This window comes from Felis catus, chromosome B4 (genome assembly GCF_018350175.1).
Source record: "Felis catus isolate Fca126 chromosome B4, F.catus_Fca126_mat1.0, whole genome shotgun sequence".
NCBI lineage: Eukaryota > Metazoa > Chordata > Mammalia > Carnivora > Felidae > Felis > Felis catus.
In genome coordinates this window covers 59,743,472-59,759,027 of record NC_058374.1, presented here as the reverse complement: position 1 = coordinate 59,759,027, position 15,556 = coordinate 59,743,472, and the positions used below count along the sequence as shown (strand labels likewise).

The 15,556-nt window shown below is 37.3% G+C and overlaps 1 protein-coding gene across 8 annotated transcripts in view; it reads left to right on the top strand.

Moving 5' to 3' along the window:
- The window catches only part of ITPR2 (inositol 1,4,5-trisphosphate receptor type 2), a 489,277-nt gene that overhangs the window by 333,812 nt on the left and 139,909 nt on the right, over window positions 1-15,556 (top strand). For 7 of the 8 annotated variants that reach the window (XM_045061584.1, XM_019834732.3, XM_019834731.3 and 4 more), the window contains 2 exons: window positions 3,480-3,575; window positions 5,879-6,001. In XM_045061584.1, the coding sequence (XP_044917519.1) occupies window positions 3,480-3,575; window positions 5,879-6,001 (219 nt within the window). Of the gene's footprint in view, window positions 1-3,479; window positions 3,576-5,878; window positions 6,002-6,102; window positions 6,674-15,556 lie in introns of those variants that run through there. The other variant, XM_045061585.1, reaches the window with a different exon arrangement.

Sequence of the window (15,556 nt, the reverse complement as noted above, 5' to 3'; positions counted from 1 at the left end):
GCATGAGCAGAGGGAGGGGCAGAGAGAGAGAGGGAGACACAGAATCCCTAACAGGCTCCCCAGGCTCTGGGCTGTCAGCACAGAGCCCGAGGCAGGGCTTGAACCCATGAACCATGAGATCATGACCTGAGCCGAAGTTGTATGCTTAACTGACTGAGCCACCCAGGCACCCCCATAATTTTGTTTCTAAATATAGATTTAGATATATAATAGAATCATATGTTGTGCTTATGTGAAGTTTGTACTAAGAGCTCCGAATAAGCAAATGTTTCTTTTCATAGACGAGATGAATTTGTATTTTTTTCACTGTTTTCATTGGCAATATGTATAAGCCTTCAGTCTTTCTGTTCATAGAATAGAATGAAGATGACCCTTACATAGATTGAACTTGTATCCTTTTCTTCGTTAACATCATGCTTTAGTTAATGAAGCCAAGCTAGGACCATGTGATGGATAGCTTAGGTTGAGTTACAAGAAAAATGTTTATTTCATCTTATATTCATCTTTAATCATAATTCATAAAAAAACAACATACAGAAGCCTTGACCTTTGGCTTTTAAAGTCCTTTATTGGCCTAAAAACTCATTTTTAATTGATATAACTTAATGGAGGGAAATACTGAGTGATTCATCGATTAGAACAAAGTATAGGCGTATAGATTATTTACAAATCCAGACCTATTAAAAAACTAAATGATGGGGTATTATTTAACCGTATATAAATATTTTTATCTATTCAATGAAAATGCTTTTTTGATAAAGGATTATTTAAAATTTCACTTATGTTACTAGGCACTATTATGTATATCTTTTCAAAATATGACAGTTGGCTAAATCAAGATATGTATAAAATACCAGAGGGATGGATTTAACTTGAAATATTTAAAATATAGTCTTCTACTTAAAGAACAAGGCATATATACCTTTCCAAACAATCTATGAAGCTTTATGTATAATGGCCAATATGAGAACAATGTTTTTAAAGCAGAGCAATACAAAGTGACAAATTTTAGGGGGCTTCCATGGGTAGAATGCTTTTAATTATAAATTCTCCATAACATTATAGAGTATGCCATAGCAAAAATGCTAAATTAAGTTTTATTTTATATTAGTCATTCTTAAATTTAATTGCTTAATTATTTATAATTTTAACTGTACTTAATTCTATAGACTCATTTACTATATAGGTTTATGAATTTTTTATGCATATGTCTTATCCTTTCATTTTTAATTTATATTTCATAGCTGATCTGTGACTGTGAAGTGTTGAATTTGTAAATAGGTAGCTTTTTTTTTTTTATAAAGGTCCCTAGCTCCCTTTGGAAGAAAATCTTCTGTTAACACTGACACGCACATTTGATTTCTTAGTGTATGTAGGCTCTTGTACTTTCAATTTGATTCAGATTTCTGTAGGTCATTTACAAGATTTCTATTCTTCCAACATAGTATAAAAAGAAGATTGGTTGGAAAAAATATCATCTTGCCAATGGTATTCTGAAATTGGATGTATTTTTAAGCTATTATGTACTGGGCCTGCTAAGTAAGGTTCATTAGAGAATACTGTGAGTGTTACCAAGGTTTTAGCTTTAAATTCTGTGGGGTCAGTTCAGATTGGTCTGAGGATCTCAGCTCCACTAATCCTGGAACCTTATTTTTTTTAGGTACGTTGTTTGTATAGGATGCTAGATTATAAAAATGGATTTTTAGGATTTAGTACCAATGCTTAAAGATTGAAAATGGAACAGAAAAAAAATAATGCCACTTCCCTTACAAAATTCTAAAGCTTTTTCAGGACATTGCTACCATCATCATCAGACATCATTGCTACTAATATTAGTCATTTAAAGACAGTCTTTAGGCTGTACTCGTGAAAGAAAAAAGTGGAGAGAATTTAGTATTAAACTACTCAATAAAATTAATTTGTACAAAATTAACAAAATTTATGTAGTGAATGTCTGCATACATCAAGCAACTGATTCAGTTCAAGTTTTTATCCCGTAAGATGTTAATTTTGACTCACTGAGAAACATCTTAAAGCCATTTGACTCTACTTCTCTTGCGCTCCTATCAAAGATTGTGTGTGGAGGTTGAGATTTTTATCTAAGTAAATATTGCAAAAACACTGTAGAAATATCTCCCAGGTGGTTTTTATCATTTCACAGGTGGCCACAATTCTGGAGCGGTGCTATTGAAAACAGTGTAAAGAAACATCTTCCCACATGTTGAGGATATTGTGCTTTGTGTAATAAGACTTTCTGTAATTCTTTGGATCATAAATCAACTATATCAGAAACATTTTTGGAATCCATAGGTTAAATGTTTGAGAATACATATTTATAAACCAAATTGGAACATTAAAGACAACATAAACTATTTTTAGTCTCTATTAAACAAAATTAGAAAATATTATTCTTCAACAACCCAGATGATAAAACATGATGCATATATACTGGCATATAGTGAGATGAATAAACTATTATCAATAAACTTATATTTTACTTCTAACTTGTGAATGTAGAATTTTAAATTAATTCTCAGCAATTATTGCTTAAATTTATTTAAAGTTTTGGTATGCTAATATGCTAACATGTTACAAACTATTACACTAAATTCTTTAAATTATATGCCATTTCTGTAAAATACATCGTTGCTACTGGTTCACCTTACTGTCATTTTTTTAAATTGTTTTAAATGTTTATTTTTGAGAGAAAAAGAGAGAGAGCAGGGGAGGGGCAGAGAGAGAGAGAGGGAGACACAGAATCCAAAGCAGGCTGCAGGCTCTGCACTGTCAGCACAGAGCCCAACCCAGGGCTTGAACCCACGAACCATGAGATCATGACCTGAGCTGAAGTCAGATGTTTAACCGACTGAGCCACCCAGGCACCCCTCACCATACTTTCTTATTAAAATGGCATCATGGCAATGCCTATTTAGAAAATAGTGAAGGAAAATACTATATTTTAATGCATTACGTACGAAGTCAATTTTGTATTTAAAACACCCTTTCACCAATATTTAAAATATTCTTTGTAACATAGCTCTCATGATTCATTATTTTTATTTCGTGTTGACAATGAAGTAAAGCATTCTATTTAATTTATTTTTTGTTATTATTTATTTATTTATTTATTTATTTATTTATTGAGAGCATATGCGTGTGCACATGTGCAGGTGAGCAGGGGAGAGGCAGAAGGAGAGGGAGAGAGAGAATCTTAAGCATGTTTCATGCTCAGTGGATTCCATGACTGTGAGATCATGACCTGAGCCCAAATCAAGAGTTGGATGCTAAACTGACCGAGCCACCCAGGCGCCCCTAAAACATTCTATTTTAAAATGTTAGTTAGCCAAATGAAATTAGCAGTTTAAAATTGTGTTTGTTTTTTAAAAAATGCTCCTGGTAATGTCAATCAAAACAAATGCAGGGATTGTTAATCCATGAAATAGACTTTTCATGTGCATTAACTAAATCTGTATCTCTAGAACAATGCCTCCAAGCTCTTGCTGGCCATCATGGAAAGCAGACACGACAGTGAGAATGCGGAAAGAATTCTTTTTAACATGAGACCCAGGGAACTGGTAAGAAAACTTTTGAAGCTGTGCTAATAGTGTGCATCCAAAAAGGGACAATTTGTAGTATGCATGTCATGAAACAAGTCTAGTGGCTTTCACTGCTCTACCAGGCATGATGGGACATCACAACCTACCTTTAAAAGTAACTCAGGAGGTCCCATGATGCAAAAGGCCTTTGTGATTTGGGTCCTTACTTCATTGGTTTTATCCACTCTAAGCACTTTTCTTTTATTTTAAGTTTATTTATTTTGAGTGAGAGAAACAGATAGAGAGTGCATGAATAGGAGAGGGACAGAGAGAGAGAGGGAGAGAATCCCAAGCAGGCTCCATGCTGTCAGTGCAGAGCCCGATGTGGGGCACAATCTCACAAACTGTGAGTTCATGACCTGAGCCACAACCAAGAGTTGGACAGTTAACTGGCCGAGCCACCCAGACGTTCCTCTAAGTACTTTTCTTAATCAAACTGTCACAGTCTATTAAACTATCTGCAAATTCTTTTTGCCAGAAAAAAAAGCAAGTTTTCTTTAGTTTGTGTATTGGAATATTTGAGAAAGGTATATGAAAAATGTTTGTACTCCTCGAAAATTTTATTTCTATCTCTTTCTGAACAATAAGAATAAAACCAATTCCTTCTGTGCTTATTTGTATCATTGAAATGTTACACCATGCTTGGCCTAAAGAAAATTATCTGAAGACTTGACTGGGGATTCCACAGAGATCATTAGTGTGTCTTCTTATTGTAGAAGTTATATTTTCCTCCTCGCTTGTAACATAAAAATTATGAAGTAATATCAGCATGCTTTAAAAGCACTGGGCTTCTTTTTTTTTTTTTTTTTTTTTTAATTTTAATTCCAGTATATTTAACATACAGCGTTATTTTAGTTCCAGGTGCACAATATAGTGATTGAACAATTCCATGCATCATCCAGGGCTGTTCACGACATGTGCCCTCCTTAATCCCCACCATCTATTTCACCGCCCCTCCCCCCCCCCATCATCTCACTTCTGGTAACCATAAGTTTGTTCTCTATAGTTAAGAGTCTGTTTCTTGGTTTGCCTCTCCCTTTTTGTCCTTGAAAGCATGGGGTTTCAAAAGCATTGCTCTCTCTTTAATAGTGAGGAATGAAGTTGAGGAGGGCAGATAAAAATGTAAGATACAGTTTTATTTAACATATATTTACTGAGAGCCTCATATCTGTAGGTAGTGGACTAAGAGGACCAAGACATTCTCTATTTTTATGGTTAAATGGGGCTAAGAGTTACATGTTCATTCAACAGCAGCAATGTACAATAGCCCTCTGCCTACAACACCTTATTTTCAACATCCACTTCCTTCTTGTGGCCCCCCATCAGTCTCTTGCCTGAGTTCATGTCCCTACTGTGTGCTCACTAGGTGCCTCACACTTAGTTCTGCTGTAGAACTGTTGTGTTCACCTCTTGATGTACTGACTCTCCCGCTGGACAGTAAGTTCCTTGAGAGCATATACTGTGTTGTACCCACTGTTGGGTCCTCAGTACAGAGGACGACGTCCAGCACCATTTGTCCCTGTACCTAGTGGAAGCTTAATAAATAACGGATGTGTCTCAGGGTTCTAGAGTTGCCTAATTCATTGGAACTTTGGCATTGTCTGTATTCAAACATCAAAGAAAAAATGTTTAAGGAAGACAGAAAATATTGTTCATGTTTATTTAAATAAAGATGATTTCTAAGGCCATTTTCATTTATAGTTCTTTCGTAGTTTTCAAGTCTTTGGAAGTGTTCCAGTTTTTAAAATTTTTTTATTTAAAAAATTTTTTTGGGGGGTGCCTGGGTGGCTCAGTCGACTAAGCGGCCGACTTCGGCTCAGGTCACGATCTCACAGTCCATGAGTTCAAGCCCCACATCGGGCTCTGTGCTGACCGCTCAGAGCCTGGAGCCTGTTTCAGATTCTGTGTCTCCCTCTCTCTCTGACCCTCCCCCGTTCATGCTCTGTCTCTCTCTGTCTCAAAAATAAATAAACGTTAAAAAAAATAAAATAAAATAATAAAAAATAAATAAATAAATAAAAATTTTTTAAATGTTTATTTTTGAGACAGTGGGAGACAGAACGCTAGTGGGGGAGGGGCATAGAGAGGGGGAGACACAGAATCTGAAACAGGCTCAAGCCCACGATGCAGGGCTCAAACCCACGAACTGTGAGATCATGACCTGAGCTGAAGTCGGACGCTTAACCGACTGAGCCACCCACGTGCCCAAAAGTGTTCCAGTTTTTCATTATACCTCATAGACAACGTAAAATGCCTGTTCTTCCTATTTGTTTTTTTGATAGGTGGATGTGATGAAGAACGCCTATAACCAAGGATTGGAATGTGACCATGGGGATGATGATGGAGGAGATGACGGTGTTTCCCCAAAAGATGTTGGACACAATATCTATATTCTGGCCCATCAGGTATCACATTTTATGTCCAATATTATTTTGTTAATCTTAACAGTTGTGTTTTGTGCCATGGCTTGTTATATTTTCATGTTCTGGTCCCTTCATTTCTTCAGCACCTGCCCCCTTGTTCTGGGCCAAGGAGAAGGAAATGCTCTCAGAATGCCCAGTTGTGTTCCGGGAGTTATGCTAGGGGCCGATCTACAAGAAAATGATACTTGCCACCAAAAACTGCTGGGCCAGGAGGGAGGAAACAGTCCCAGGTCAGAGCCTGAAAAATAGGAAAACCATGGCAACTAATGGAAGTTTGAAGGAGAGAGGAGGAGAGGCTGAGAAGATAGAGAGTGTGAAGGAGGGGGGGTATGTTCAGGTCTAATCAGGATAAACCTTGAGGATGGCTTTTGGCCTCTTAGAGTTGTAGGTCGGCATGTTTCATACAGAAGCTGTAAGTATCAGCCTGTAATTAGTTTCCATTGGACTTCTAACAGATATTAGGCTAAATTTGAAATTCTTTTAGAGGAACCATTTTCATTTTATAGTACCTCATGAAAATAGGTGCTTAGTAAGTGTTGTTTGATGAATTTAATTTTATTAACATGAAGATCAACTTGAAATTTGCATCTTCTAACACAGATTTGTTTAAAAGTTAAAAATATTGAATGCACAATGCCAATTTGATTTTTTCCATAGTAGCTTCTTTTTTTTTTTTTTTTTTTACAGGTTAAAGTCCAAACTTTCTGGACTTTCCCAGTCTTTCTCTCCAGTCATTTTCTCACATTGTCAACCTCTCCCTCTTCCTTCTTCCCATACATCTTAACAGTTAATTGAACAGACATTGGTAGATATAAAGTAAGATCCTGAGTACATTTATTTATTTTTACTTTTTTTATTTTTCCAGTTTTATTGAGATATAATTGACATATACAGCAGTATGTAAGTTTAAGGTGTTGAAACGTTGCTCTTTAGACACTTCTTGCCCTTCTCTTCCTTGTATAACTATCTAATATACGTAAACTTGAGTATAACTTTTACAAAAGATTCTGGGAAGGTGTCACATTCTAGGATATATTAGCAAAAGAGGTTGCTCTTTTTTTTTTAATACATTTCAATCACTGACAAGATTTTTGGGTCTCTCATAGTATAGCAAAATGCATATATAGAATGGAAACAGGTAAGGGCAGATAGATTATAGCTAGAAAGACAAAAGAGAATTTTAGGTATTGAAGGATGAAGGACAGAATGAAGGGCAAGTTGAAGGAAGTAGAACACAGAGGTTTAGGATGTGGAAAAGGTGTTTTTGAGAGAAAGAGAAATTCAGATGATAGGAATTGAGTCAGTCTAGAAAAGCAGTGACTAAAGATTGAATGTGAATGGAAAGAAAAAAAATCACAGGCTGAGAATGAAAATCAAATTGGCTACTAGAATGAATAGAGAAACCTGATGGCCCAACATGGACATGGGCAAGGAGTTATTTCACAAGCTGTAGCATGGTGGAAGGAAAACAACAAGGAAGAATGGGCCAGAGTGAGCAGTGAAAATTTTAGAAGAAGGAAGTAGAGGAGTCCAGCCACCCATGTGCTCTTGACTGAAGGCTAATTTTGCTCTGTCTGGAGAGGCTGTCCCCTCTGCCCGAGTGAGCAGTTACACGAACAAGTCCTGACCTTGCAGCCTTTCAATGGGAAATGAACAACCAGACCAGCTAAGGCAGCCTTGGAACCAGTAGAATGGCAGATGTTTGAACCAATCACCCAGATCCATGAACAGGAGGTTTAAAAATGCAGCCTCAGATTACCAGTATAATGTGTGTAATAGTAAAAATGTCAAGGTCAAGAAGAGACTTTTCTAGGTCAGTTCATTTTTAAGCAGGCTAAGTATAAGAGTAGAGAATACAAGTTTTAAAAACAGGCTATGGGGGATGTTGAAAAGAATGAAGAATGAGAATAAAGAATGCAAGAGCTAGTCACAGATTGAAAGGTAATGACACAAAATACAAACAACTTAAAAGCAAAGATGGTGCAAGGGTCAATGGTCTTGATGGATTTAAGTTTATGACAGTTCTTGAAGAAAATAGCTTAGATTCAAAAATTATGGTGGAGTTGTCCAAAAGTGGGAGTTCGGAAGTAGTAAAAAAAAAAAAAAAAAAAAAAAAAAAAAAAAAAAAAAAAAAAAAAAGGGAACAAGGGGATAAAAACAACTTACTGAAACAAAGAGATAAAATTACAGATGTGAAAATGGCTTGCATGGATATGTAGAGGTTTCTCAATTTCACAAAACCAAAACGTTGAAAAAGCAATAGTTTGCAGAACCAGAATGGTACAGTGTGGATATACATAAATGAAGCCAGATTTTAGGAAGAGGGAGTACATCAGAGGGGTAAAGGGAAGGAGATTCTGAATTGCTGAACACTCTAAGCCTTGTGATTAATTTTTTTTAATGTTTATTTATTTTTGAGACAGGGAGAGACAGAGCATGAACGGGGGAGGGTCAGAGAGAGAGGGAGACACAGAATCTGAAACAGGCTCCAGGCTCTGAGCTGTCAGCCCAGAGCCCGACGCGGGGCTTGAACTCACGGACCGCGAGATCGTGACCTGAGCCGAAGTCGGACGCTTAACCGACTGAGCCACCCAGGCGCCCCTCTAAGCCTTGTGATTAAATTGTTAGGAGTAAATATGAAATGAGAGTCCATGCACATTCTTTTAGGAACTCAAAACGGGGTAGGAATGGCAAAATATATGGAACGGGGTATGTGCAACTGACAGTGTCGGGTTACGCAACTGTCCTCTTATTTAGTTACAGTGACGCAGAACATTGTTACCTTATTACTTTTAAATGCATTCTCTTGGGTGACTCTTCCCACCATCTTTTAATGAAAAATTCAGTTTTCACTCATAGAAGAGAATCCTCTGTGCTCTTTTGATCTTTCCACAAGTGACTCCTTCAGCTTTCTCTAGGCTTGGATGTTATATTTGGTTAAGTGCATTATGAATCTGTTACCCAAACAGCTGCCTCATCGAAGCACAAATGCAAAGAGCAGGGGGTGTATACTTGGCTTCAGGAGGAGCCATGTAGCTGTGCTCCAAGGGTTTGGTGGAGCCCAGGTTTCAGTGCTTTCATTGTGGACATGGAATTATTTGCCTCCTGAGCACTGATGACCATGCAGATTGGTTTCTGCCTTTGCACAGTTCAGTAATTCTAAAACCAAGGTTCAACTTCCTCCTTGTTTTACTATAATCATCTTTTGTACAGACAGTTTATTTTGGTGCACTGAGACTTTCAATTTTTGTTGTTATTCTTTTCATGGTAGTGAGGTAGTTCTGCTTTTCTGCCATGACATCCTTTTTGGCCCTTCCTGTGGTTGGTGTTACAAGAAACAAATAATGCTTCTTGTAAGTGTCTTGTCTGATCTACATAATACTATAAATACATCAAGAAGGGAATTTCTTAAGTTCTAATACTATGGTGTGTGCAGAGAATTTCCTTAAAATTCAGCTATGTGTCCTTTTTGATTTTCTGTCTTCCACGTGTTCTCCTTACGCATTTCTGTCTCTTCTTTCTGCTGTGGTCTTGTTCTTTTATATTTTGCCTTCTTCCTGTTCCTTCTCCCATTTATTCCTCTCTTTCTGTAGAATAGTCACTACCTGCAATCTAGGACATTCTTCAGTGCTTTGTATATGTTTAACTTGTATTAAACCATATTGCTTTTCTGACCCCATGTAGCAATTTCTGGTTTTTGTGTCTGAAAATTTTTTTTATTTTATTTTCCCCCAAACCTTATTGAGATATAATTGACACATAACACTGTATAAGTTGAAGGTGTATACTGTGTTGATTTGTCACATTTGTGTGTTGCAAAATGATTACCACCAACCATTAGCTTCATCTCATTGCATCATTATTTCTTATTTGCTGGGCACATTTAAGGTATACTCTCTTGGCAACATTCAAGTATATGATACAGTATTATTAGCTATATTCACCACTCTATACATTAGATCCCTGGAACTTGTTAATCTTATAACTGTTCATTTGTATCCTTTGACCAACATCTTCTTATTTTTCCCACCCCAACCCCTGGCAACCATACTTACACTGTCTCTATGAGTTCCATATTTTTAGATTCCACATGTAAGAGATCATATGATATTTGTCTTTCTCTGACTTATGTAACTGAGCATAATGCCCTCAGGGTCCAACCAGGTTGTTGCAAACGGCAGGATTTCCTTCTTTCTTAGAGCTAAATAGTACTCCATTGTGTAAATATATACACCACCACCTATGTTGTTTCCATATCTTGGCTATTGTAAATAATGCTGCAGTGAACATGCGAGACCTTCTATTTTAATACCTACCAGAACTAAGATTTATATGGAGAAACTTCTGTCTCATGAGGCAAGAAAGAATGGATCATTATAACTGGCTATATGAAATTATTTTTAAAATATAGGTTTTAAAAGTTTTAGTAAGCATTTCCCTATGTCACTAAATGGTCTTTGAAAACATAATTTTAATGTGTGCATAATCATTCATCATTTGAATGTACCATAATTTATTTAATCACTCCTATTGTTGGACATTTAGATTTCTAATGTGTTGGTATTATAAATTATGCTATGATTAACATCCTCATACATTAATCTTTGTCTGCTACACTGATTACTTCCCTAGGATAAATTCCAAGAAGTTTAATTACTAGGTCACAGGATAGGAACTATTTTATGGTTCTTGATGCATATCATAAAATTGTTTTTCACAATGTGTGATGGTATTAATTTTACTGAATCCTAAAATTATTACCGTTTAAAAAAATATTTGCCAAACTTATAGTGTTTGGAACATAGTGACAACTCCGCAAATATTTGTTAAATGAGTTAATCAATTATAGATGAAAGGGGATCTCATTAAAAAAAATTTAGTTAACATTTATTCATTTTTGAGAGACAGAGACAGAGCATGAGCAGGGGAGAGGCAGAGGGAAAGAGGGAGACACAGAATCCAAAGCAGGCTCCAGGCTCTGAGCTGTCAGCATAGAGCCCCATGCAGGGCTTGAACTTACAAACCGTGAGACCGTGAACTGAGCCAAAGTCGGACGTTTAAGCGACTGAGCCACCCAGGTGCCCCGAAAGGGAATCTCATTTTAATTCACATCTTTTGGATTATAAATAAAATGGACTATCTTTTAATGCTATTTGATATTTCTGTGAATTATTTGAAAATGTGTTTATCCATTCTTCTGACAGCATCCATTTTTTGTCAGTGAATTTTAATTAGCAGTAACAAATCTTAGTCATAGTAGTTATATCTACTTTTTCCTGATTAATTTGCTTTTTAATGTTTTTTTTAAACGTTTATTTATTTTTGAGACACAGAGAGACAGAGCATGAACGGGAGAGGGTCAGAGAGAGGGAGACACAGAATCTGAAACAGGCTCCAGGCTCTGAGCTGTCAGCACAGAGCCCGACGCGGGGCTCGAACTCACGGACCGCGAGATCATGACCTGAGCTGCTTTTTAATGTTTTAATGATAGGTTTCTTCTGCCACGTTGAGATCTCTTAAACACTCACCTAGATTTTCTTCTGGTATATAATGAATTCAGTTTTGTATTTGATTATATAATCTTTCCATGTCATAATGCAGAAATAATAAAAAAGTAAGTTCTGATGCTAAGTTATCTCTGAAGACCCAGTCTCAGATTTAGTAGTAACAGCAGTCCATGGGGACAGGGTTTATAGGAGTTATGTGAGTGTGATGTAGAGCATGGGTCACAGAGACAGCTTTAGCAGAAGAGGTCAGGGCCAAATCCAGACCACCTTCAGGGTCAGATGGGGCATGTGACTGAGTGCTGAGGGAGCAGGTGAGGCTGGGACAGTCTGGTGATCCTCACCCAAAGCAGGTGAGGATCTGCTCACCTTTACTGACTTTCCAATTGGGAAAGTCAGTAAACCATTACTCACCTTTGCTGACTTTCCAATTGGGATTGTAGGCCCTAGATTTCCACTTCTTTCAACATTTCAACAGAAACCTGAATTTTGAAATTTTTGAAAAATGTAACATCTTTTAATTTTTAAATTTGACAACTCATTCAGTATTTAAAAAGAAAAAACATGAGCAGTCCAAACAAAGCTCGCCAGCAAGTGGAACGTAGCCCATGAGCCATAGTTTGCCACTTATGGAAAAGAGGATCCAAATTTCTCATTTATTCGTCATTCAATTGCATGGATTTCTTGCGTGCTTACTCGATGGCAGGCACTGTGCTAGATGGTAGGAGTACAGCAGTGGAAACTAAGAGATCAGCTCTCAGGGAATTTACATTCTGACTGGGAGCAATGAAGAGTAGAGAAACCAGAAAGACAGGAGAGTGTGATATAAGCTCTGTGGTGAATGAGAACAGGGTGTGATGAAAGACAGTGGCGAAATGCCATTGTAGATTGGGGATCAGGAGGGTTTTCTCTGAGGAGCCGAAATTGAAGCTAGCTCTAAGTGAGAAAGCTAATGCCAGCGATATGAAATGGGGAGGGTGGGGGACATCCCAGAGCAGAGAGTGGCTTGAAAGTGGCAATGAGCTTGGCGTGTTTAGAGGGACAGAAGATCTGTGAGGCTAGACCCTCAACCAGCTGTTAGCACTCAAATATTATAATAATCACGTACAGTGCACCTAAGTCTCCTTTATTATAAGATAGTCATTCAAGAATATTCATTGAGCACCTCTTACATTAGGCATCGTTTCAGTTGCTGAAATGGAAAGATGAATAAAGATGCCATCAAGGAGCTCGCAGTTAAGAGCTCGCAGCTCTAACAGGGCGATAGATAAATCATAATTTAATATGCTTTTGTTAAAATGGAAGCATGCACAAAATACATTTTCCCTAGGAGTCAGGAGAGGGTTCATGGAAGAGGCAACACTTGAACTGAATCTTGAAGGATAGATAAAGGGGGAAGACATTCCATCAGAGGCAACAAGTTCTGCAAAAATGCGCCATAGATATTTTAGAGGAAGGAACTTCTTTGGGGAAAATTGGTAGGGCTCTTGTGTGATAGCTGCTCATGTCTTTATAAGAAATGAATTGTAATCATTTGAATTAAATCAACATCTTTGATAACTGTGAAGACCTTGATTATAGGCGTTTAACAAATGTATGAATGAATGAATGAAAAATGAATAAACGAATGAACTAATGACTAAGACATGATGTACTCTAAAACGTCAGTGTTTATGATTTCAGTATTATAATTAAAAAGCTGAATAAATGTAATTTCTTGTTATCATCATCATCCTTATCATGATCAAAACTAATGATAAATGTTTCCACTGGAATATAAATTCTGTGTGCACAGGCAGTATTTTTTTTCTCATCCTGTGCCAGCTACACCTTAGCATATAGCACATACTCAAAATGAGTTTGGGGGAATAATTTCTTGCAAAAATGCATGCAGGCTGATATTATTATTATGTAATACAGGTACTGTGTAGGATTAATGGAAATAATCCTACCAAACTGGTATTAGCTTTCTGGGAGCCAAGATCTTATTCAACTTTGATGGAGTTTTTAATTCTGTAGATCACGCTTTACCAATCATATCAGCAAACTCTACATAGATAGACACAGCCCTATAATATTTTCCAGGCACTTTTCTTACTTTTGTTCATGATGCCACCTCAGAACTAATAAAATATCTCCTTCTCTTAAAACTCATTTTAGTACTACATTTGTTTTTCTAAGGTTTCAAATTGAGAAGGACTTACCCCATTTCTTAGATGAATCCAACCAACAATGATCTTCTCTTTGTATTGAATTCCTACAGCTGTAATGTTCACCCCAAACTGCATACATACTTTCATAATAGCCTATGCTGTATATCATCCTAGAATTGTTCTTTGTTTCATATGTATAGGTCTTGGCTACTTAATTAGTAGTAGATTCTCCAAATCGGGGCACCCATGAGGCCTCATTTAAAAAAATGAAAGGAAACTTTCCACAAAGAAAAATATCTTGGGGGAAAAATACTTGACATATTAGATTTAAATCCTTTAATGGGCACCTACATATCTTTCACCAAGCAACAAAGAGTCTTTGGATTACTTCCACTTACGTGACCTCTCAAATTCATGGTTAATGGGAGTAATAAAAAATGCAATCCAGGAAATGGATTGAAATTGGACTCTCTAATTGTTAGTTTGGTGTAAGGATCATGAAGCCAAGTTCAGTGGAAGCAATTATTTTTCTGCTTAACATTTCACGTTTGGTAGATATATATTTATTTCTGAGTGACATAATTGTTATGTTACAGCATCAATCTGAATTCTAGCAACTTAGAAAGCCTTTGCCATATCTTGGCTCCTTCTTATGTCTGCTCTGATTTCAACCATATCCACTGAATTCAAAGTCTAATAGGAAAGCTGGAGATATCAGGCAGGGGTGCTTCTATATGTATTTTTTTTTCCATGCAGAAAAGTACATAGCATTTCCTAACATATTTTAAACCCTTGGATTGTTACACTGTCCCCAATAGAAGACAGTATCTCTTTCTTTCCTTTCAGGAGAGAGAGAACAAATGGTAGGAATAGTCATCATGTTTCAAGGACTAGGGTTCTTAAATTTTTTTTTTTAAGTTTACTTATTTACTATGAGAGAGAGCGAAAGTGTGAGTCAGGAAGGGCCTGAGAGAGATAGATAATCCCAAGCAGTCTCTGGACTGTCAGTGCAAAGCCCAAACTGGGGCTCGAATTCACAAACCTCTTGATCATGACCTGAGCCAAAGTTGGAAGCTCAACCAACTGAACCACCCAGGCGCCCCCTAAATCTTTTTTATTTTAATTAAAAAAAATTTTTTTAATGTTTTATTTATTTTTGAGAGAGAGAGAGAGAGAGAGAGAGAGAGAGAGAGACAGAGCGTGAGCAGGGGAGGGGCAGAGAGAGAGGGAGACACAGAATCTGAAGCAGGCTCCAGGCTCTGAGCCATCAGCACAGAGCCCAACGCAGGGCTCAAACTCACAAACAGTGAGATCATAACCTGTGCTGAAGTCGGACGCTTAACCGACTGAGCCACCCAGGCACCCCTTTTAAAAAATGTTTTAATGTTTATTTATTCTTGAGAGAGAGCGAGAGTGGGGGAGGGGCAAAGAGAGAGGGAGACACAGAATCCCAAGCAGGCTCCAAGGTCTGAATGGCAGCACAGAGCCTGACGTGGGGCTTGAACTCATAAGCCGTGAGATCTTGATCTGAGCCAAAGTTGGACACACAACCAACTGAGCCACCCAGGCACCCCAAATCTTTTTTTTTTAATGTTTATTTATTTTTGAGAGAGAGAGAGAGAGAGCGAGAGGCAAAGAAAGAGGAGACAGAGGATCCAAAGCGGCCTCTGCACTAACAGTGAGCCTGTTGTGGGACTTGAACTGGTGAACCTTGAGATTATGACCTGAATAAGATCTTGACCTGAATGAGATTATGACCTGAGCTGAAGTCAAATTTAACTGACTGAGCCACCTAGGTGCCCCTCAAGGACTAGGATTCTTAATGTTACGTTATGCTGAAGGAATTTGCTGGATGTCCTGATAGTCCTCATTAATCCATT